General features: G+C 36.0%; 1 protein-coding gene across 2 annotated transcripts in view; it reads right to left on the reverse strand.

The window, feature by feature from the left end:
- PHIP (pleckstrin homology domain interacting protein) overlaps window positions 1-19,592 on the reverse strand; it is a 96,578-nt gene that overhangs the window by 30,756 nt on the left and 46,230 nt on the right. For both annotated transcript variants that reach the window (XM_017742814.1, XM_017742813.1), the window contains exons 13-19: window positions 16,837-17,062; window positions 13,732-13,869; window positions 12,497-12,680; window positions 11,692-11,815; window positions 3,814-3,954; window positions 2,937-3,013; window positions 2,000-2,231 (exon numbers count right to left, since the gene is read on the reverse strand). In XM_017742814.1, the coding sequence (XP_017598303.1) occupies window positions 2,000-2,231; window positions 2,937-3,013; window positions 3,814-3,954; window positions 11,692-11,815; window positions 12,497-12,680; window positions 13,732-13,869; window positions 16,837-17,062 (1,122 nt within the window). The remainder of the gene's footprint in view (window positions 1-1,999; window positions 2,232-2,936; window positions 3,014-3,813; window positions 3,955-11,691; window positions 11,816-12,496; window positions 12,681-13,731; window positions 13,870-16,836; window positions 17,063-19,592) is intronic.

Here is a 19,592-nt window from a genome sequence, read left to right on the forward strand (position 1 = left end):
TAATTAGTTCCACTACCTGACTACATGCTCAGGTGGATTTGGGGTGTTTGTTTGCTTTTGGGGGGGATAGGGATGTTGAACGGGGAAACGGCTCAGTTCTGAGCTTCATGTCTGTGTCATTGGGTGCTACATCTTATTGTAACAAAATAAGGAAGGACATCATTCTGCATTTATTCCTTTCTAAACCATGATAGTTTTATACAAGCTTTTTCATCATATCTCTTCCAAACTCTCTCCCTTCTAAGAGGGACTGCTCTGTGTCTGCCCAAAAGAACCAAAAATGTTCTCTACTTTTGATCTTTCTGGGTGATCCTTCCTTGTCCTTCTTCACTGCCATATCAATTTTTTAGACTGATTTTTGGTAGAGGAGATTAGAAATGTAAGCACCATTCAAGATCATGAAGCCCATGCATTAATAGACATGACTGTCAATTTTTCTCTGCTCCTTTCTTAATTTCTAAGATTCTCTGTGTGGCTACAAAGACAGTCAAAACTTCTTTCCTCAATGAAAAGCCCTAATTTTGAATCAGGATCAGGATGAGGAAGAACTTTCAATCAGAAAGGCCTGTGAGCTCTCTGCTCAGTAAGGAGGTCAAATGTCCACCAAAAGAAACTTCAAAGACTAACATCTGTCAGAAATGACAGGTATAATTAATGGGACAGAGGAAAGAGATGATTTTCTGCAATTCCTTCCAGCCTCATATTTTCTTGTGACTCAAGAAATAAGCAGGTCAGCTTTAAAAGTCTGAAATATCTAGGCCTGATATTTTTTGAATTAAAGACATCCTGCATCTCAATAACTGGGACTAAAATGGATGCAAGATTCCCAAACCACTCAGTTTAGTTTTAATCTAAGTGGAAATACTAGGCTGTCAACCAGTTTTTTATTTTATAATGAGAAGCTAAACTAGAGGTTTCAATCATTAAAAAAGCCCCCCACCACATATTTTTCTCATCATCTTTGGTTTCTTATGTCTACTGATACCTTCTTTTGGTTTCAGACTGTGTAAATACCAAAATACTATCAGTATTGACAGTACAACTAATAACTGCACAATAAACAAAAAAGCAGCCTAAACAACGAATAAAGACTACCACCTAACATCCTGCATGCCATACCAGAGATTCACAGTAAATCTGACACTGTGCCAACCTGCATATTTAAATAGCTGTTTTGTCAGTTTACCTTCTAATGAGGGCTAAAACATTGAAATAATGATCTTAAAGAATGCTGAGGACTTCTAACCTCATAAATAAACAAAATACAGTTATTTAGTTTAGACGATACAGCTAGCTTCTTTGGGTATTGCAAAAACAGAATCTTCAAGTTTACAAAAACAATTAACATCTACCAGATAGATCACTTCTGGTCTCTGTAAAGAAAGAAGGAAGAGCGAAGTTTTCAGATCTAACAATTAAAAACAAAACAACCTCTCAAAAACACACTGAAAATAACCAAAGTCACAGAAAATTTCTATGCACTGATCTAAACTGAAATTACATTATATTAGAAAGCAAACAAAACACAAACAACAAAATCCTGATGAAGTCATATTTGCCTTGATGGAGGTACAGTGGCAAGCATAATGCGAATATCATATATCATACAGAATTGACAGAAAAAAATGGCACAGTTGTGCAGATCTAAAAGAAAGTGCAATTATATGGGGAGCCAGGTCAGCACAGCTGTAAAAAATACTGGCACATTATACCAATACTCAATTGTATTGGAAGTTGAATACTCTACTTCCACAGAAAGGGTTTCTGGTGTGAGCAAGGAGAGTGATACGGACACTAGAAGTGTTCCTTATGTCAAATGTATCATTATAGCCATCTATCATTTGACTTGCAAGTCTTTAATTATCATTTGTTATGAGTGAAAGTCATGATGTGTTTTAAAATCAGACAATATTAAGGTGTATATGTAACTGAATCATTCATTCAATTATTTCTAAGTTAGCAAGAATGAGCAACCTGCAATACACAAAGAACATCTAACCTTTTGTTTTCTCTCTTTGGGTTTCCTCTTCTTTGGTGATGTTGATGGTCCATCTTTCTCCTCAATACCCTTTTTCCTTTCCTTTTTAATTTGCTTCCTTTGTTTTTCAGGTTCTTCTTCATCCTCTGAACTACTTTCTGCTTTCTTTGTTTTAATTTTAGGAATTTTCTTTGGTGGTTGCAAATTGATTCCTGCATCTGCCGTCCAGTCAGAATAATCACTAGAATAGTCACTACATGAGATATAACAAAGAAAAAAGAAATTAAAACCCCAAAGTTAAAAAGTGCATTGGATTACATAATATAACCCAATAAAAGGTTACAGTTAACAGTCTAGCTAACTACAATATTTTAATGGTTAAATTTATTTAATTCCTAATAGTTAAATTTATTTAATCTTTAAAACCTTATATTCTATCTACAATTTAAATGGTAGTAAACAAAAAGCCCTGACATCATTTGGTCTTGTAAGAAGCTTAACTTATAGCATCCCTCAAAGTAAACACCCTGTTTACTTCATCAACTCAAGATGATACACACTGAAGTCTGGATATTGTTTTCAAAATTTCTGGCTTTGAATAGCTTTGAACAGCTTTGAACGAAAAAATAAAGGATGATTTATTCGCTAATTTCAAACCAAGGATCACAGATCAGACAGAGTCATAGGAAACTGCTACTACCTGCCTGAAACATTTGTGTGTCTGAAAAGAAATACCTTCCTGCAAAACAATTGTGCTTCCAGCAAACAAGGACAAAATCTTCCTGAATTTTAGTTAGCAATATGACTGAAAATTAAATCCTGAAAGTTTCATGTTCTTGTTCGCTTTTTCTTCTAAATCTGCACACGTGTTAGTTATTACTCATTAATTGTTTACAGCAAAAATTATTAAAGACTTATTGGCAAGAATTTTCTCTAAGGTATATATACTGTCACTTACCTAGAACTGCCATCACTGTGCCATGCTCTTTCGTCATCTTCTGATGTTCCACCGCTGGCAACAACTACTTCCCCTTCCTATTAAGGAGAGCAGCGGGCATTGGGTAGGGACAGAGGGAGAGGCAGAGAAAAAGAAAGCATTTTCTTTAGAGCTTAAGTTATAATATATGACAATAGAATGAAAACTTTTCTAGGCTTTATATGTGTGATAAACATATGACATTCTAGAAGCTTTATTCTAAAAAGGCATTTTAGTTTGCAGATAGTTCCTTTACTTTAGTGGTCTTATATAAAGAAGTATGAAGCTATCTGTGCTCGGCCAGACACAGTGTAGAGCAACATTTTTCATCACCATTTGACAAGGCTAGCTTACCTTCGCAAAAATTATTTCAAGTCTTTTTAATGTAGTATTTCGACATCTTTTCAATATCAAAAAAAACTCCAATATGAACTTTATGTACTCATCACTCATTCTCTACCGTATTTACAAAAGCACAGAATGATTGAGGATGTAAGGGACTTCTGGAGGTCATATTATCCAACCTCCCTGTTCAAGCAGGGTCACCTAAAGTTGGTGACCACGCTGCTAGGCCATGTGGGCAGTACTGACTAGGCTTACAAGTTACATATATACTTTGCAAAATACCCTTACAAATGAGCATTTTTCTCCTTTGTCAATTACTTTTTAAGTCAAAGCTAAACATATACAACAGTGTGTGAAAATCTAATACAACATAATTTTTTTAAGACACGAAAGCAAACACACAATGAAAAATGTAACTTGAGTTTCCACTAGAAACAATGTTTCATTAGCTGAAGCAGGAGCTTAATGAGTAGAAGTGGAATATGTAAGACTGCCTCATGAATAAGGATCTTACATCTGAAGAACTGTGTCCATTTTCCAACTCTTCAGCAGGCCTTGCAGTTTCTTCTACTGCATATCTTGTACGGTAGTTGTGCTGATTAGCTGCTTGTTTCTTTGAGTCACTAGCGTCTAGTAAATTATCATGAGAATGGTTCTGTGAAGAGACAAAAGTCAAAATATATAATTTTTGAGCATACATTTTATTAATACATGGCATTTTCTTTATTAATAGTATTCCAGGAAGCAATTTTTGCATTAGGAAAAAGTTACAAATCCAAGTCTAAAGAGCTGCTAAAGAAAACACTCCACATGCATAGTTGAATGAATATAAGCACCAAACAGTTCAGTGTATTCTGGAAATAACTAAATTTCTTCTCAGGCACAACACAATTTTTAAATCTGTAATTATTAAAAATACTCATTCTCTGCAAAGTACATGTCAGTTAATAAGGACTAAAACAAGGGCTAAAACATAACTACTGATAGGCTGCTAAGGGCTTGTAAAAGCTCAGAATTACACTAAAAATGGCCAAGGAAAGGAGACTCTTAAACAGAAGTCCAGAGTGTTATTTTGCAACCGAGGGGTCAGATGTGTTAGAAGAGAGACCCGTACAGTAATACATCCCTTAGCATACAGAGATGACTGTTAGCAAATACAAGCCTTTAAATGGTTTGATGATGCATTGAAGAGTTCAAATGAATGAGTCAGTTTGAAAGAATATGAGTTGATAAGAAGCTTAAAAGAATGAAATAAAGCTGTAATTTAGAACCACTTCATGCTCCAGCATTAAGAGATTTTGTTCCTCCTGTAGAATATATATAATGCAAACACTTGCTCTCAACACCAAGTGTGCAATCTTGTGTTAGTCCCCAATCACTGGGAAAAAACCCAAGAGTTATGATCTCAATTTCAAGAGTTTTGTGCTAATTTTTTTTTTGGCTTGTATAGTCAAACTTCAGATCCAACAAAATAATTTCTGGGCACATTCCTAGATGCCACAAAAAGAGGTACATTTCCCCAGTGCTATCCTTCTGCCACGAAGAAAACCTTGGATATCTATCAGGTGCTGATATAGTTGAAAAAAACAGTCCCAGCGACAAAGAAAGCAGAACGGGAACAAAATACAGAAAGGCACTAATATTTTGAGAGTCTTCTAGTAGAGCAGACTGCTTTTACATATTCCTCTTGGATTTTTTTTTTCTTTTGTAGGAAAGAGAAGATCTTTCCTATCATGTATGATAAAAGTTGGTTCATGAGGTTAAATTTTCTTGTTAAGGGAAATAACTCCCACTTTTTACATCAAAGCTGTACTAAAACTTGGCTAATCAACAGTAGCTAAGATTTAGTTTTCCTTAGCCACAACAATCATCATTAAAATGCAAAAGCCTAGTAACTAGTTTTTCTCCCACACTCTCTGTTAGAAGATACACACCTTCTGCAAGCACAACAGCAACAGTTCGGTGGAGTACGCCAGCACACCACTCTGTACAATTGTGTTCCAGTTTTCATCAAAGCACAGAGGACGAACACAAACTGCTCTATGCTCTCTTCAGTGAGTACTGTGCTTCTGTTTTTCTGTCCTTCTGTCTAGCTGGGGAAGTTACCACACAGCACAGCTACCAGAGACATTTCTAATGGGACTGCTCAGAAATCAGCATTTTAACATTGCCCAAGACTTTTGAGACCTGGGGCACTCATTCCTCCTTCTGGATTCAAACTGGCAGCACACACCAGATCTCCTCAAGCTGCTCTGACCCAACCCAGAACAGCTCCAAGGCAGCCCTAAGCCCAGTGGCTGAGCCCATCACACAGCCTTCTGTCCTTCAGCCTTCTGGGGCTGCTCACTTCTCATCAAGATCTCAAGACTCATTACTGAAGCAAAGAGGTCACAAAAGCCAGTGTTACAGTAACTTGTTTCTGCAACTGAATTGAGACTTTTTCATCATGAAACATAGTAGAGAAAGCACAGACAACAGAATGGAATCACATAACCCCAATGAAACAAATTAGTCAAGTATCCATGAGGGGAACATATTTTTCAGAAGCTACTTTACAGCTTGACTGCAATGTTCATGTCTTCTCTCTAGAAACAAAAGTCCTAAAACTTTACCTCCCTGTTTCTCTCCAGATGTGAGGTTTCTCAAACAGTTATTATACATACAGCTTTCCCCTACTTAAACAGAACTACAGATCCTTGGAAAACTGAAGCACTTTGCATTACTCTTTGGTTTTGAAAAGAGTTCTTTTCTTCTGGCAGTGCAAAGCTTAAGGGAAAAAAGAACACCCCAACCCCCCTGCCCCAATCATTCCTTCATGGAAAAAAGTAATACCACTGTATAAATATTGGATTAGAGTGAGTTTGAAGGGTAACAAACTGCTTTGGGAAAGATACAATGCCAAAACAAGAACACAAAAAATACCAGGAAAACAAAACCACAAGTACTTATCCATAAGTAACAGAATGCTAGAATGAAGTTGGAAAGGATCTCTAGATGTCACCTTGTCTAAACCCACTGCTCAAGCAGGGATGAGAAAAGGGGCCATAAGGTATACAACTGTCTCATCTCTCCAAAAAAAATGTATTTTAACATAATTTCTATTCAACTTAGCTTTTCAAAATCTGATGAGAAGCTGTAAGACAGAACTTTATTTATTTGGGGGAGGGGTGGAGTTCAGTGTGAAGGTTTGACTATAAAGTACTACAGATTTTTTTCTGACAAAATGTAATTATCACCAGCACGTTCAACAATAACTGAGGAAACACAGCTGATGCCTCCTCTCCCTCAATACATAACCTAAAGAGCGAGCTTGAAATTGGACTCTCAACTCTAATGGTAGGCTGAGAAACAAAGCCAAGACAACCTATGATTTGAGGTACAATCATCATTTTCTCTCTATACACTTTGATGAACAGTCATATATGCTGACAAGTACCTTCCTTGTGTCTTGTCCAAGGCTTCCAGTCAGTATCAGAGCACATCTATTGATACATCAAAAATTACAGCTCCTGTCAGAACAGTTTTGCTGTGAAATAAAAATGATGGCATTTCCTGTATTTGAGAGGGATACTGGACACTGGACACCGCTAGGGGTCTTGGTAACATCATTTGTGAGAGGTACAGTGGAAACCCAGTGATGTCCTGACAACTCAGACCAAACTACATTCTACTGTCCTTATGATCGTGGACAGCACTGGGAAGCACAGCTTTGCTGCAGTCTCATACAGGGCTAAAGCAATTTTGGGAAGCTTTGGCTATAGCAATTTCATGGTATTTCTTAACCAGCGGCATCTATTTTTCATGTGACAATAATTCCTCCTTCCTTCAGCCAACAGGAATTAACTTCTACCGAACAGTTTAATAGGGGCAAGGCACAAGCATATGTCCAATATCAGAACTTCAGCATTAAACAGGTCACAGCTTCTTGCCCTGGCATTTTCACTTGGCTAAAGAGCACTCTTCCACAGTCTCCTCAAGTCTGGATCAGTGCCTATAATTACTTAGGTTTTACTCTTACCAAATTACGTATATGTAAAAAATTAGTAAGAACTGTTCCAAAAGCAGTGAAGATAACAGGCACTAAGCAGTAGGCTTAGTTTAGGAGTTTTATTCTCCTCTTAACATCTTGCTGATTTAAATAGAAGTAGTGTTTAAATAACATGTAAGTAGAAAAACTTATTTCTGTAGAACACAAATAAGCCACTTTCAGTAGAACAAAGCACACATTCCTCCTCCCTGGGTTCTATTAGTTTACAATACAGTCACATTTACACCTCGCAACAGAGACATACGCCTGCTTTTGTCCATCCGTAACAATCTCCCATGTTAATTCTTTGAAATTTTCCCATAACGTTTCCACTTGAGGATAATGAGGAATATTTCCGTTTTTGTCACATTTTACTAGGACACACATCACATCAACCCTCTAGTGCACAGAAATTTCACACTCTTAAATATTTATTAAAATGCTCTAATCCCAGTAGTTTAATAAACTAATACTCTTAATTACTTGGACTGGGAATATTTACCTAAGCATGTTATTTACCTCAACTCTCTTCTGCTCCTGAAAACAAGTAATTTGGAATACAGCTCCAGTCTTAAGATGGAAAAATTCCATTCTATCCTCTTTCATTAATGTTTTGGGGGTCAAGTTTTTTCTCTTTGTTTTTAAGTGGTTTTGTTTAATAATAGAAAAATTCCTATTCCTCACCAATGACTTTGAAAGTCAAACCAAGTTCCTCATTCAGCCTGCAGGTCAGTGATACTAAATACTATTTACTAAATACTATTCAGGTCAAAATACCCAAGCTTTTAGTCTCTCCCCCCCAATTCCATTAGTCCCTTAAGCTATCATATACAAACACTTTTCCATATGACCTGTGTCAAAGAAATGTGGGCTTTCAATAGCAGAATACTTATGTGACTTCCATTTAAATTGCAGATATTGTTAAAGAAGAAAGAATGAGCTATAATTCTGTACTACTTTTAACACACCCTACAATGACCCGGGATTAAAAATTAGCAATAGGGCTTTGGAATCTCCTCAAAATGTAATTACAACTGCTCTGTGTTCCTTATTGACCTACACTTTAGCTTGCAATCCAAAATGCTAACATTCATTCCTGCCCATTTTTTCATTTTACTTCAGTATTTTTGACTTCTTTCAGTTAGAAGGGAACAGCAGAAAATATTATTTTATCATTATCATTATTATATGAGCAGATCTGATAAATTTCAGAAGTTGATATAAAAATCAGTATTTCCTACTGGTATGAATACAACTGAATTTTCCTATGAAGACAATGTTTTAACACAAGCCTTGTTTTACTCTGCTCCCAGAGAAGGTAACAGTACTATAGAGTGAGACACCCTCTAGAATTCTTGATGCTGTAGCTCTTAGGTCTAGAGATTACTGGAAGAGAATGTCTTGCCCTGTATTTTGTTGGAGGTGCTCCCCATCTCCTTTAGATCACAAATTCTCGCATTAAACCTGTAAGAATTCACTATGCAATAAGTACAGTAGTCTTACAACAGTACTGTAATATAACTTGCAAGAAATCAGTATCAAAACCTACTGGATGTTCTCAAGGAAAAGGAAAATTTACACTGTGCTTTCCAGTTCTATCTTCAACCTCACACAGCTTGTATTTAAAGTCACACCATCACTGTAAAGAACAGCAACAGAAGAGCAACTATAATGAAGTTATTAATTTCTCTTTAAAAGAACCCTAAAAATACTGCACAACAGTTTTTGGATTGCAGTCAATCTTGATTCTCTTCCCAGGTGTTTATTTGAATTTATTGTGAACACTACATAGATGACAATTCCAATTCACTACTTCTGTTGCTCAGACACTACCAAGCAGAAGTGTTGCTCATGTTAACTGTAAGCAACAACAAAAATCATGAAAATCTGAGCAGTTCATTTAATTGTGAAACGCAATCACTTGAGATCAAACACCTTTTTCTTCTTGAAACTTGCTTATTTAAAGCCCATGGGATATCTACTTATTTCTGAATCCCACTGAGATTTTACTCAAGAGATTTGAATTAGTGTACTTATCAGCAGTCTGAGTCCTCCAAAAAGAGACGTATTTAATGAAGAATCAGCTATGGAAGAATACAACCTTTCTATTCCAAGATACTGAAAAAGTATTCTGTAGGATTTATGAAGGCTTTAAGCATTCTGAAAGTATTACTAAGTATATCAGTAATTTTTATATGGAAAATTTATTGACATACTGAAATGAAAAGACCATGATTGCCTGTTTTTTTTCCGTATTTCCTCAAAACAAAGGTGGAAAGTGACTAAAGGATTTACCAAGTTCTCTGCCTCACATTTTGAGAATCCCTCCCCACCCCCCAGGTATAAATATATGAAACTGAAGAAAGTTATCCTTAAGTAGCAGTCGCTCTGAAGGATTTCAAGGGCATAAATATCTGCAATAAAAATATGGGGCTCAAAAGATCCAGTGTTACCATTACAGTTTGGAGACTAAAAATTTTTTTTTGGAAACAGGATTTATAAAAACTTGCACTAAGTTTCTTTGTTTCAAAGATATAATAAAAGTAATTGCTAAAACCAAAATGCTGGACCGGATAGCCTATTCTGTTAAACTTTTATGTCCTAGTGATATTTTAGAAGAAAACTGTAAGCCAATTAGAAATTTAATGGTAATTTGATATGAAAGTGTGTAATTTGACATGAAAGTATGTGTAACTCAATACCAAAATACATCCCTCCTCAAGACAAGAAAAAACTCTGTTAAAATCTGAATTTGTCAGGCCCCTTTTCTATTATTCCCAAAAGAAAAATAAGAGTTACAAAGACTTCTGATGTCCTGGTATTTCACTAATGAGTCCTGTCATGTGGCATAAAGTTTCTCTCCTCTATGTACAAAAACTTGAGACAAAATGAACAAATTTTTTCCAGTCTATCTTGGGCAAACACACAATATTGGTGACTGCAGAACTGAAAATAGTGCATCAGTACTATTTTTTAAGATAAGAATGCACTCAAATTTACATACAAGAAAGAAATTGAAGGAAGAAGTAAGAAAGAAACTTAATAAAGAAATTTAAAGTTATTGGGGACTATGGGTAGGGGAGTGTTCACATCACTTCTTTTGAAATTCTTACTTCAGTTGAGTATGAAAAAAGTAGCAAAACAATACTCAAATTTAATATCAAATACAAACTTGCTAATCTCAAACTCACTCTACTACATATAAAATTAATCCATCATTACTAAAAACTACAAAATCACTACAAAGTATCTGAAATTTATTTATTTTCAGATTGCTTTCAATCTCAGTTCCTTCCTTCACAAGAAAGCGAGCAATAAAGAGCACAGGCATTAAGTATGGTACTCTAATAAAGTTAAGAGCTGTAGTCTTTTGCATACTTGTTCTTTTTATTTCATTTATTCCTTTTTCCACCTTATATCCCATAAGTGATCTTTACTTTCAATCGCAATTGCCACAATTTGCAGGTGTTCCCGAAGGCTGTATTTTACAAGCTTTTGATTGAGGGTAAAAACAGTCTCCTCTGTATTAAGCATACTGTGAAACCCATAGTATGACTAAAACTATGAACCTATGAGTTCTCCTTTACAATTGCTAAAATTCACTTCCTTTATTACAAAAACATAGTTGGCTATTTAGCTAGAAAAGCATAAATAAGCATGTGCAATTCATAGATAAAACTAATTTTAAACAAGGAAGACAAAAATCTTTCTGTAAACATAGTATATATCCTTCCATTTTTTTACCAGCAAAAAGATGTAAGATTACATTTTTTTGCAAGTTATATTAAAAAAACCAAGTGACTTATGACAATTTAATTCTTATTTCCTTCTACTACATCTATCCTGTTTTCCTCTTTTCTGAAAATGTATTCCAGCTCTAGCAGAAAGCATGACTTAGATATATTCCATAACGACCCACAATATGATTTTTAGGGTACCATGAGAGAAAACACCCAATTCTCTATTTGGACATGTATTTAATGTGTTATGGTTAAGGACTGTGTTATGGTTAAGGACTGTGACTTGAGTTTTAATAGAGCCTTTCCACAGAATAGTGCAAACAGTAGACAACAGCAGTGGGGTGTATCAATTAATAGTGACAGACTCCCAACAGTAAATCATGCCCCTAATACCAGATTTTCAGGGGTTTCCCCCCACTTCTGAAAGCAATCCATGTTGTTTATTATTCAGAACACATTGAAACATCAGTATAGAAAAGCTTCCTCATTCTGGGGAGGTAAACAAACTCCCATACCCTGTTTTTTAAATTTAAAACTGAGAAGAGGAATGTAAATTTATGTGACCCAACTCATTGAGTTAAATTTTATGCTTCATTCTGTGATAAGGTACAGTTGGACTACTTACCTTTGAGAAAGTAGGTATTTTGTTTTCTCTTGGAATATGACTCATTACATGTTTTCTTTTCTCTTCTGATCGATACACCCTTATTTCTTCTTCTCCCTTTGCTGTTCTCCATTCTTCCTGCCTACTGAAAAAAGAAAACTGAAATGTTAACTTTAAAGGACATTACTAGAACTGAGAGGATCTATCCCAAACCAAGGAATAGACATTCAACATCTATAACAATCTTTGAACAGCAGTTCTTCTCTTTACAGTTAGCATATGACTTTAAAATTAGCTTTTTTCAAACGAAGATTTTCATCTTATTGCATTAAACTAGAGCAGTTTATGCTTGACTATAGCAAGCAGGTTTTTGACTTACTGATTTAAGTACTCACCACAAGAGTTAATTAATGAAAAAATTAAAGTTCCAGTTTGGAAATCAAAATTCATCTCAGGCACCTAATAGATTAGGTCAGTATTCCAGCCATAAAATGCCATATAATGACAGGAATAAAAGGAGTAAAAACATGTAATCTTATGCTACAAGTCAGAGGATATTGAGGCAACTAGATTCTATTGCCTATACAAGCACAATTACTGTGTCATTCATTAAATGGACAATTTTTATTCCCAATCCTTCTGGTATTCCAAGATTTTTCAAGTGATACACAAACAAGTGATTTCAAACTGAAACTGATTTTATAAGAAATTTGAGATGAGAAAATAGAAAAACACCACACAAATGACAATGTGAATGGCAATAGGAATTCCAAAACTGTTCAATTTAATTAAGTTCACCATAGTAAAATTCTTGGTCTATGTTTACCTGGCCACACCAGAAGACAGTTCAGGCACTACAACCCTGCGACTCCAAGCCACAAGGTCCCGCTCAGTGGCTATTTCACTTCTTGGTGCATTGCTATGCATCTGACGCACACCTTCAATTTGTCCACTGCGCCTTAACCCTATATTTGGTGGGGAATGCACTTCTGAGGTAGAGCTTACAGATCCTAAAAAGTCAAAAAGCAATAGTTCTTGATCTGAAATTCTTAGGGAAGCATTTAAAAAGAAAAACTTGGAATGAAATGGAAAAATAACTTTACTTGATTTTTTACTTCAAAAGAAATCATATTAACTGAATAGAACTATTTCAGCCATTTCTACAGTCACCAAAACACAGCAGGAACAGCTACTGGGCTGCAGCACTCTGTTTAAAAATTCACATTAAAAAGAAGCCAATGTATTAACAATCTGAAGTGAAGCAAATGTTTGCTTCTTTAAAAATACTTTGGAAAACACTTATGCAAAGCTGACTATTGCTACTGCACTCTAAATCTGTGTTATAAAACAGTGACCTATCTCACTGAATCACTGTGCTCCTTTAAACAGTCTTCTACCTTCAAAAAAAAGGAAGCCTCAACCCTGGAAATTAGGAATCAAGCTTTAAAATTTACAGACAAAAACTTGAAATGGTCAAGAGGTTAAAAATAACCAAACCAACCCAAAACAAAACCACACACACACATGCAAGAGCCTTCAGATACCTACACAGTAGCAAAATATCAACGTTTTTCCATATCCTTACACAGACAAGCTATTGTTGCTTACTATAGTGGATTGCTAACCATAATTTTTTAAGCGTTGAAAACTACTGTGTACTCTAGTGCAAGACACTGAAACATGGAACAACTTCGCAGAGAAACAAGTAGTTCCTTCCACTTTTCTTCCTCCACTTTTCTTCTTCCTGTCTCCTTATTTGAAAGAAGCCAGATTTCAAACAACTAGGTGGCCAATTCCAGATTAAACAGCAGGGTAGTTACTTCTAAGGGAATGCAGCTGCTGCAATTCCCTGAGTGACCAGACAATAACAAAGATAAATCTGTAATGTTAAGAACCCCAACATTTTGCAAAAAGGCAAAAAAACAATGGGAAAGGTCTACTATTTTCTACAGCTCCAAACCTCCTTTTTACTAGTTCAACAAAATGCACAGATCATGGACAACATAAAGGGATTTATGTTTTCCAACTCCCAGCCTCAACATCCATCCCCCAGTGATCTACCTCTGCTTATCCGGCTGGTACTACTGGTTCCTGCCTCCCCAGAGCGTCTCTGGTCCTGCTCTTGCTGAAGTCTTTGAATCATGCTATCCAATGGACTAACTTCTTGATTTGCTTGCTGACTAAGAACTTGATTCAATCCTGTGAAGTAAAATATACCGGAGAACATACAAATGTAAATTTTGAAGAAATTAATGTTACAGACAGCTCATCTAAGTATTAGCTTTGAAACAAGTACAGTAAATTAACACATGTGTAACTATGGGCTACTGCTTATTTTTCTAACAGCCATTTCTTAAAACAGGACAACTTTTTTTCTTAATATATTTGAGAGCATTATATTTTCTGGAGCAGGGTCAGGACAACCACATTTCACTTCTAATAAAAGGTTAAATTTGATCAAGTACCAGCAAGTCACAGAAGCTTAACACAATCGCTGTTTGTCAGCTCAGTCAAAGCAAATTGTTCAAATGCAAGATTAGCCTGCCTCAAATGCATTATAAAACACTTTATAAGCTTCAATGAAAGAACTACGTCAAGAAGGTCTAACTGAATTAGAAAATAATTATCTATACTGTAGACTACCAAGCAGTAAAAATGCTTGATTGAGCTCCACATGGACATAATGACCACATAGATGAAGTAATGGTAATTTTCTTTGGTATGTAAAACAGCCAAGAAACCTCCTTTTGGGTAGGTCTTTTGAATAGAAGATGGGAAACAGTTCCAAAGAAGTGATTACAAGGTGATAATACTGTTTCTGAGCAGCAAGCAAAATACACAGCACATAAGCATGAACAACACAAAACTGTTTTCATACTCACAATGATCAAAAAAACCAGTTAGAGAGGTATAGAGAAAAGGACAAGTGTTACAGTACTGATTCAAAAAGAAGTCAGACACCTCCACACAGAATAGTGAAATGGTGGAGTGGAATGCTGGGAAGCTCTAGCCAAGAGAAGCAGAACTTGCAAAACTTTATAATGAGGGATAACAATGTTCAAAGAAACAAGATATAGAAACTATTTTTCCAGCATGATTCTAAAGAAATATCACAGTATAAACTGCACTTTGCAAGATCAAAGACTAGATATTACAGTAATTGTGCTATGAAATGAAGAGCTTTGATTATGTAGCTGTACAGAAGCTGCTATCTCTCTAGAGTATGCAGAAAAAACCATAAATATTTAAGATAGTGCTCTCAGGCTTTAAAGGTTCTTGAAGTCAACTTCCCTAAAGCAGCAGAACCTTGGAATCATGGAATGAGCTCTGGTATAACCACAGCTGGATGTTTCCTGACTCATTTAAGTGAGACAGATTAATTTTTCGATCTCGTGAGCAGACATACTGTCTACTGAGAACAATGGGAAACACTACTAATAACCCAAGAATGATCTTAAATAAGGAAACTGCTATCTAAACAAAATGAAAGTTTTTATGTATCTAGCCTGTGAGACAATGCCTTAGCAAGAAACAGCAAGTGGTTTCTTTTTAAATGAAATAATAAAGACACTGGTGTAGACTTGACTTTTTCAAAACGTCTGGTTTAAAGGAGCCTCTCATGTACACTAAGGCAGTAAATCAAGTACAACTGTCCAACTTCCCCCTACTCTTAAAAGTCCCTACAGGAAACCTGACAAGAAATAAATGGTCAGTGCTCTGAGTGAGATGCATCAAATCCCACAACAAAGCTTCAGAGAGAGAAGGAACTTCCTTAGTGGAAGGGAACATACAAAACACATAAACACTGTTTAGCTCTGCATACGACTGCATACATTGTTGCTATATTGTAAAAAGGTAGAAAAATGTCTCATGTCTCTCCATCATCTGTCAGGCTGGCGGACAACTTCCTGCTATTAAAGAAAATGCTATGGACATCATCTTCCTATAGGCATTCATGTGTCATGCAGACAGACCACTAAATTTAATTTTGTTGGGCCTGTGTGCAGAGTCTGATTTATTTCAAGATATATTGAAGACTGCACCCAGGAAATTTTCAAATTTGGAGAATTTCACAATGCAATGGATTCACACTTTAACTGTAACAATGAAGGAAAGGTGCATCCTTCCCTAAATATCAAATTTTGTTTCAAAGCCACTAGCTAAGAAGTTTACATTCACCAGGAAGGATTTTCTTCCTCCTTACAGGTGATTCTCAGGTAGCATTTCTTCCTGTAATTTTGGAGTAAATATGGAAATCCTCCACTAAAATTATTTAAATATTCACTGCCTTATAATCCTGAGGTCTACAAATAAGGATAAAGAGATTTTTTGGTAGAAACACTCTCAGTTACCCTTCCTGGAATGTCTGACACACCACAGGCTTAAGTACCACGAACATATAAACTACAATTTACAGGAACAGTCAGTTTTCACATATTTTCCAGAATATCCAAATACTTAACCATGTTTATCTTGAAAACATTTAAAGCTACTTTCACCAGTCACTGTTTGTTTGTTCATACTAATATCAAACTAGTGACACATAAAAAGTAGGCACTGCTTTTACATCCCCACCCATGTGAAACACCTTTAGGCAGTTTCCAACAGCCAGCTATTGGCCCAATATATGCATGTTCTTCCCATGTCGTGTGCATGAGAATGAAACTTTCAAGGAACTTCCTAGATTTTGTATCTTTATTAAGTCTTCCGTTCTTTAACCAAATCACCAAAGCTTAAAATTAATGACTGCCTTCATCTAAAGAAGAAGAGAATTTTGCTTGTTTCAGATGTCTTCTCATTTTTCTCTTCTCACAGGAGTTACCTTTTCCAACTGATCTGTGGAAAATCAGTCTATTTTCTAGATTTTCTAAAGCAGGAAACCTTATCCCAAAGAGATAACCAAGAGCTCACACGGCATTATACATTGTTCCAGTAATGAAACAAACTCCAAGCTAACTGGTGTTGTAGCATCTACTAGTGCCAACTTGATCGATGACAATACTGTAAGTGAAATTGTCACAAGCAATCAGTGCCAAAGACATTGCAATTCTTCCGCACTACATGAACTACTATGCCCGTAAATGAAGAAAAAGGACAAAGTGAAAGTGTAGAATAACTGGAGGTAACTAGATAGACTACTGTTCAGTGAAGTGAAATTTTCCATACCTGAAGATGTCACTCCCATCTGAGGAATAAGCTGTTCCTCCCTGCAGTTCTCACGACCAGGAACTAGTCTTTGATACCTTGCAGGATGAGGGTTGCCATCCACATCAACCAAAAATGGGGGAGGCATAAGGTGTGGAGCCTGCTGTGTCTGTTCATCCAGGACAAAGTTGTTGGCATCACGGATAAGGGGCCGATAATCACTATGAAAGAACATCTGATCTGCTATCTGTAAACAAAGTCATTTTGTAATTTTTTTAAAGAACCTATTAAAAAAGCATACAGAAGAGAACTGCCAAAAGTATTTTTAACAATGGTACTCATGGTCACTTTTACAAAAAACAGGGGTATAAGCTGATGTGTTTATTTCACTTTCAAGGGGAAAATTTCATGACTCCATTATTATTTTGTTTCCCAGTACTTTTCTATATTACACTGCAAGGAGAATAATCCACATGTTTGAGGGTGGGAAGCATTTAAAGAATAGGGGAATGGGTAATATTCAACTACTTGAAGAAATCTGACCAAATACAGTACTAATGTATTAGTTTATAAATTTTCTTTTATATATATATATATGTATTTCTTCTGAATATATATTCTGATAATGAAAAACTGTGTCACAGACTTATGAGATATGGTGCAGGAAAGACTAGGAAAAATATTTATTACATCAGGGCATTGCCAAATACTTCAACACCATCAAAATATATATATCCTTACTATAATGCTTGATATCAGAAAAAGTTTCAGTAGATAAAAAAAGCAGAGATAAAAATTGAATTTTTCATGCTCTGAGTTTTCTTTTTTTTTCTGTCCACCTGCTCATAATTTATTATAGATGACTTTCCACAGACCCTCAAGATTGAGGAATTCTTTTGTCCAAATAAACATAAAAAGATTTATGCTCCATCCCTTGCTGGCACATGTACCTCAGTATTGTGAAATCAGAAAGATATTGAAGCGCAAGGAGAAAAGGAAAAGTGAATAGAAGATAAGCTGATACATATACTACACATCCCAAGACTACCTACTGGCAAGCAAACCCCATGGCAGCTCATGTATTCAGCTGAACTTTGAACAGTGAAAATCAAATCATAAAATCATCATTCACACAAATTTAAGATTTCTAGTGCAATATAAAAACAACTAAACGATTGACTCAATGCATAGAGATCTCAAAAAAAATTTGTCTTTTAAGCATGCAGAGAGGAATGCCCAAGTTGTCATAGAACATCATCTGATTTCTGGAGAGTATGCTCTATCATGACCAATCCATAACACAGTTTCCAGTAACTTGTTATGTAGAAATCAGAAAGGCAGAGGTTAGAGCAGCTACTCAGAGGTCTCGTCTCTCAATGACAAATGTCTCCCACCCTGGAAGCAAGAAGACCAGGAAACAAAGATGACAACAGACATTTGTCAATTACAGTATCAGAAAGTGCATCCATATGAAGTGGATTAAAAAAAAAAGAATTGGGAAAAAATCATAGGAATCATGGGACCTAGACCTCACAAAAACTCAGAAAAATAACAACAGGAAGAAATCAGAAAGATACACAGAAAGATGCAATGGAAAAGAATTTACTTCAGAGATTCAAAAGACTGCTCTTACAAAACGCGTATGGACAAGGTGATATCCCACTGCAGTAAAAAGCTGACTGGATGAAATCCTGTTGCCAGATTTTTTGTTAACAGATGCCAAATGAGAAATATAAAAGTGTTTTCATGTGTCTAATGGACAGAATCGAGGCCTGCTTAACACCTTTGTTTCTTCATCTCACAACAGCTCAATATGATAGAGACAGAGGTCCCCTAGGAGGACTCTGAAAATCATAATAATGGAATATGAATTACTTACACCTAGTATAAGTCTTCCTACTAAGTGCTTCCCACACTGATAAAAAAAGACTTTCCGATGGCAAGGTCATACAAACTGTGAGTTTTATTATGTTGTGACTTGGCTGTACAGAGTTGTCCGCATCCCAGGTTTTGCAAGCAAAGGGAAGACGTAGTGCAATATCACAAGGGACTTTGTTGCAATTACACTTCTGTGCACCCTACAGTGCAATCAAGTATAATAGAGAGAGTAAATAACACTTTTGTACTCAATAAGATAATGTGGCATTTCTTGGAGAACACAGACTCTGGCCAACTCCCAGGTAGAATATCCCTACTGGAATCCAGGACAGTATCTTATCCTGAGAACAATCAGAAGAATTAGACATTCCAGCAGACAACCAGCTAGAAGTACTAACAATGAGACTTATTTGTTTATATACTATTAGAAATCAAATTCATGACAATAAGATGATACCACATCACCATCTGCACATGAGTCTTCTATTCATATAACTTCACAAACCCAGCTTGGGAATGAGCACAAAAGCTTTCCACAAGGTCTGAGCTCTATAGATAGACTCTCCTACAATCACACATTCAGAATGCTCAGTTTCTCCAAATGGGCACAGTTACACTAAGAAGTTTTCCCCAGTACTGCACCAATCCACCATACATGAACTGTCAACTTGCAACAAAGTACTGTGGTTTGGGCAGTCTGCAGGAACAAAAGCCTTAGAAACCTCAGAGATCAGGCTCCCAGGGAAAGTGGTCACAGCACCAAGCCTGCCAGAGTTCAAAAAGCATTTGGACAATGCCCTCAGGCACATGATGTGTTTTGTGCAGAGCTAGGAGTTGGTCTCGATCCTTTGCAACTCAGAATGTTCTATGATTTAAGATCAACAGAGTAGTACCTTACA

The sequence above is a fragment of the Corvus brachyrhynchos genome, unplaced genomic scaffold (genome assembly GCF_000691975.1).
Source record: "Corvus brachyrhynchos isolate BGI_N302 unplaced genomic scaffold, ASM69197v1 scaffold87, whole genome shotgun sequence".
Taxonomy (NCBI): Eukaryota; Metazoa; Chordata; class Aves; order Passeriformes; family Corvidae; genus Corvus; species Corvus brachyrhynchos.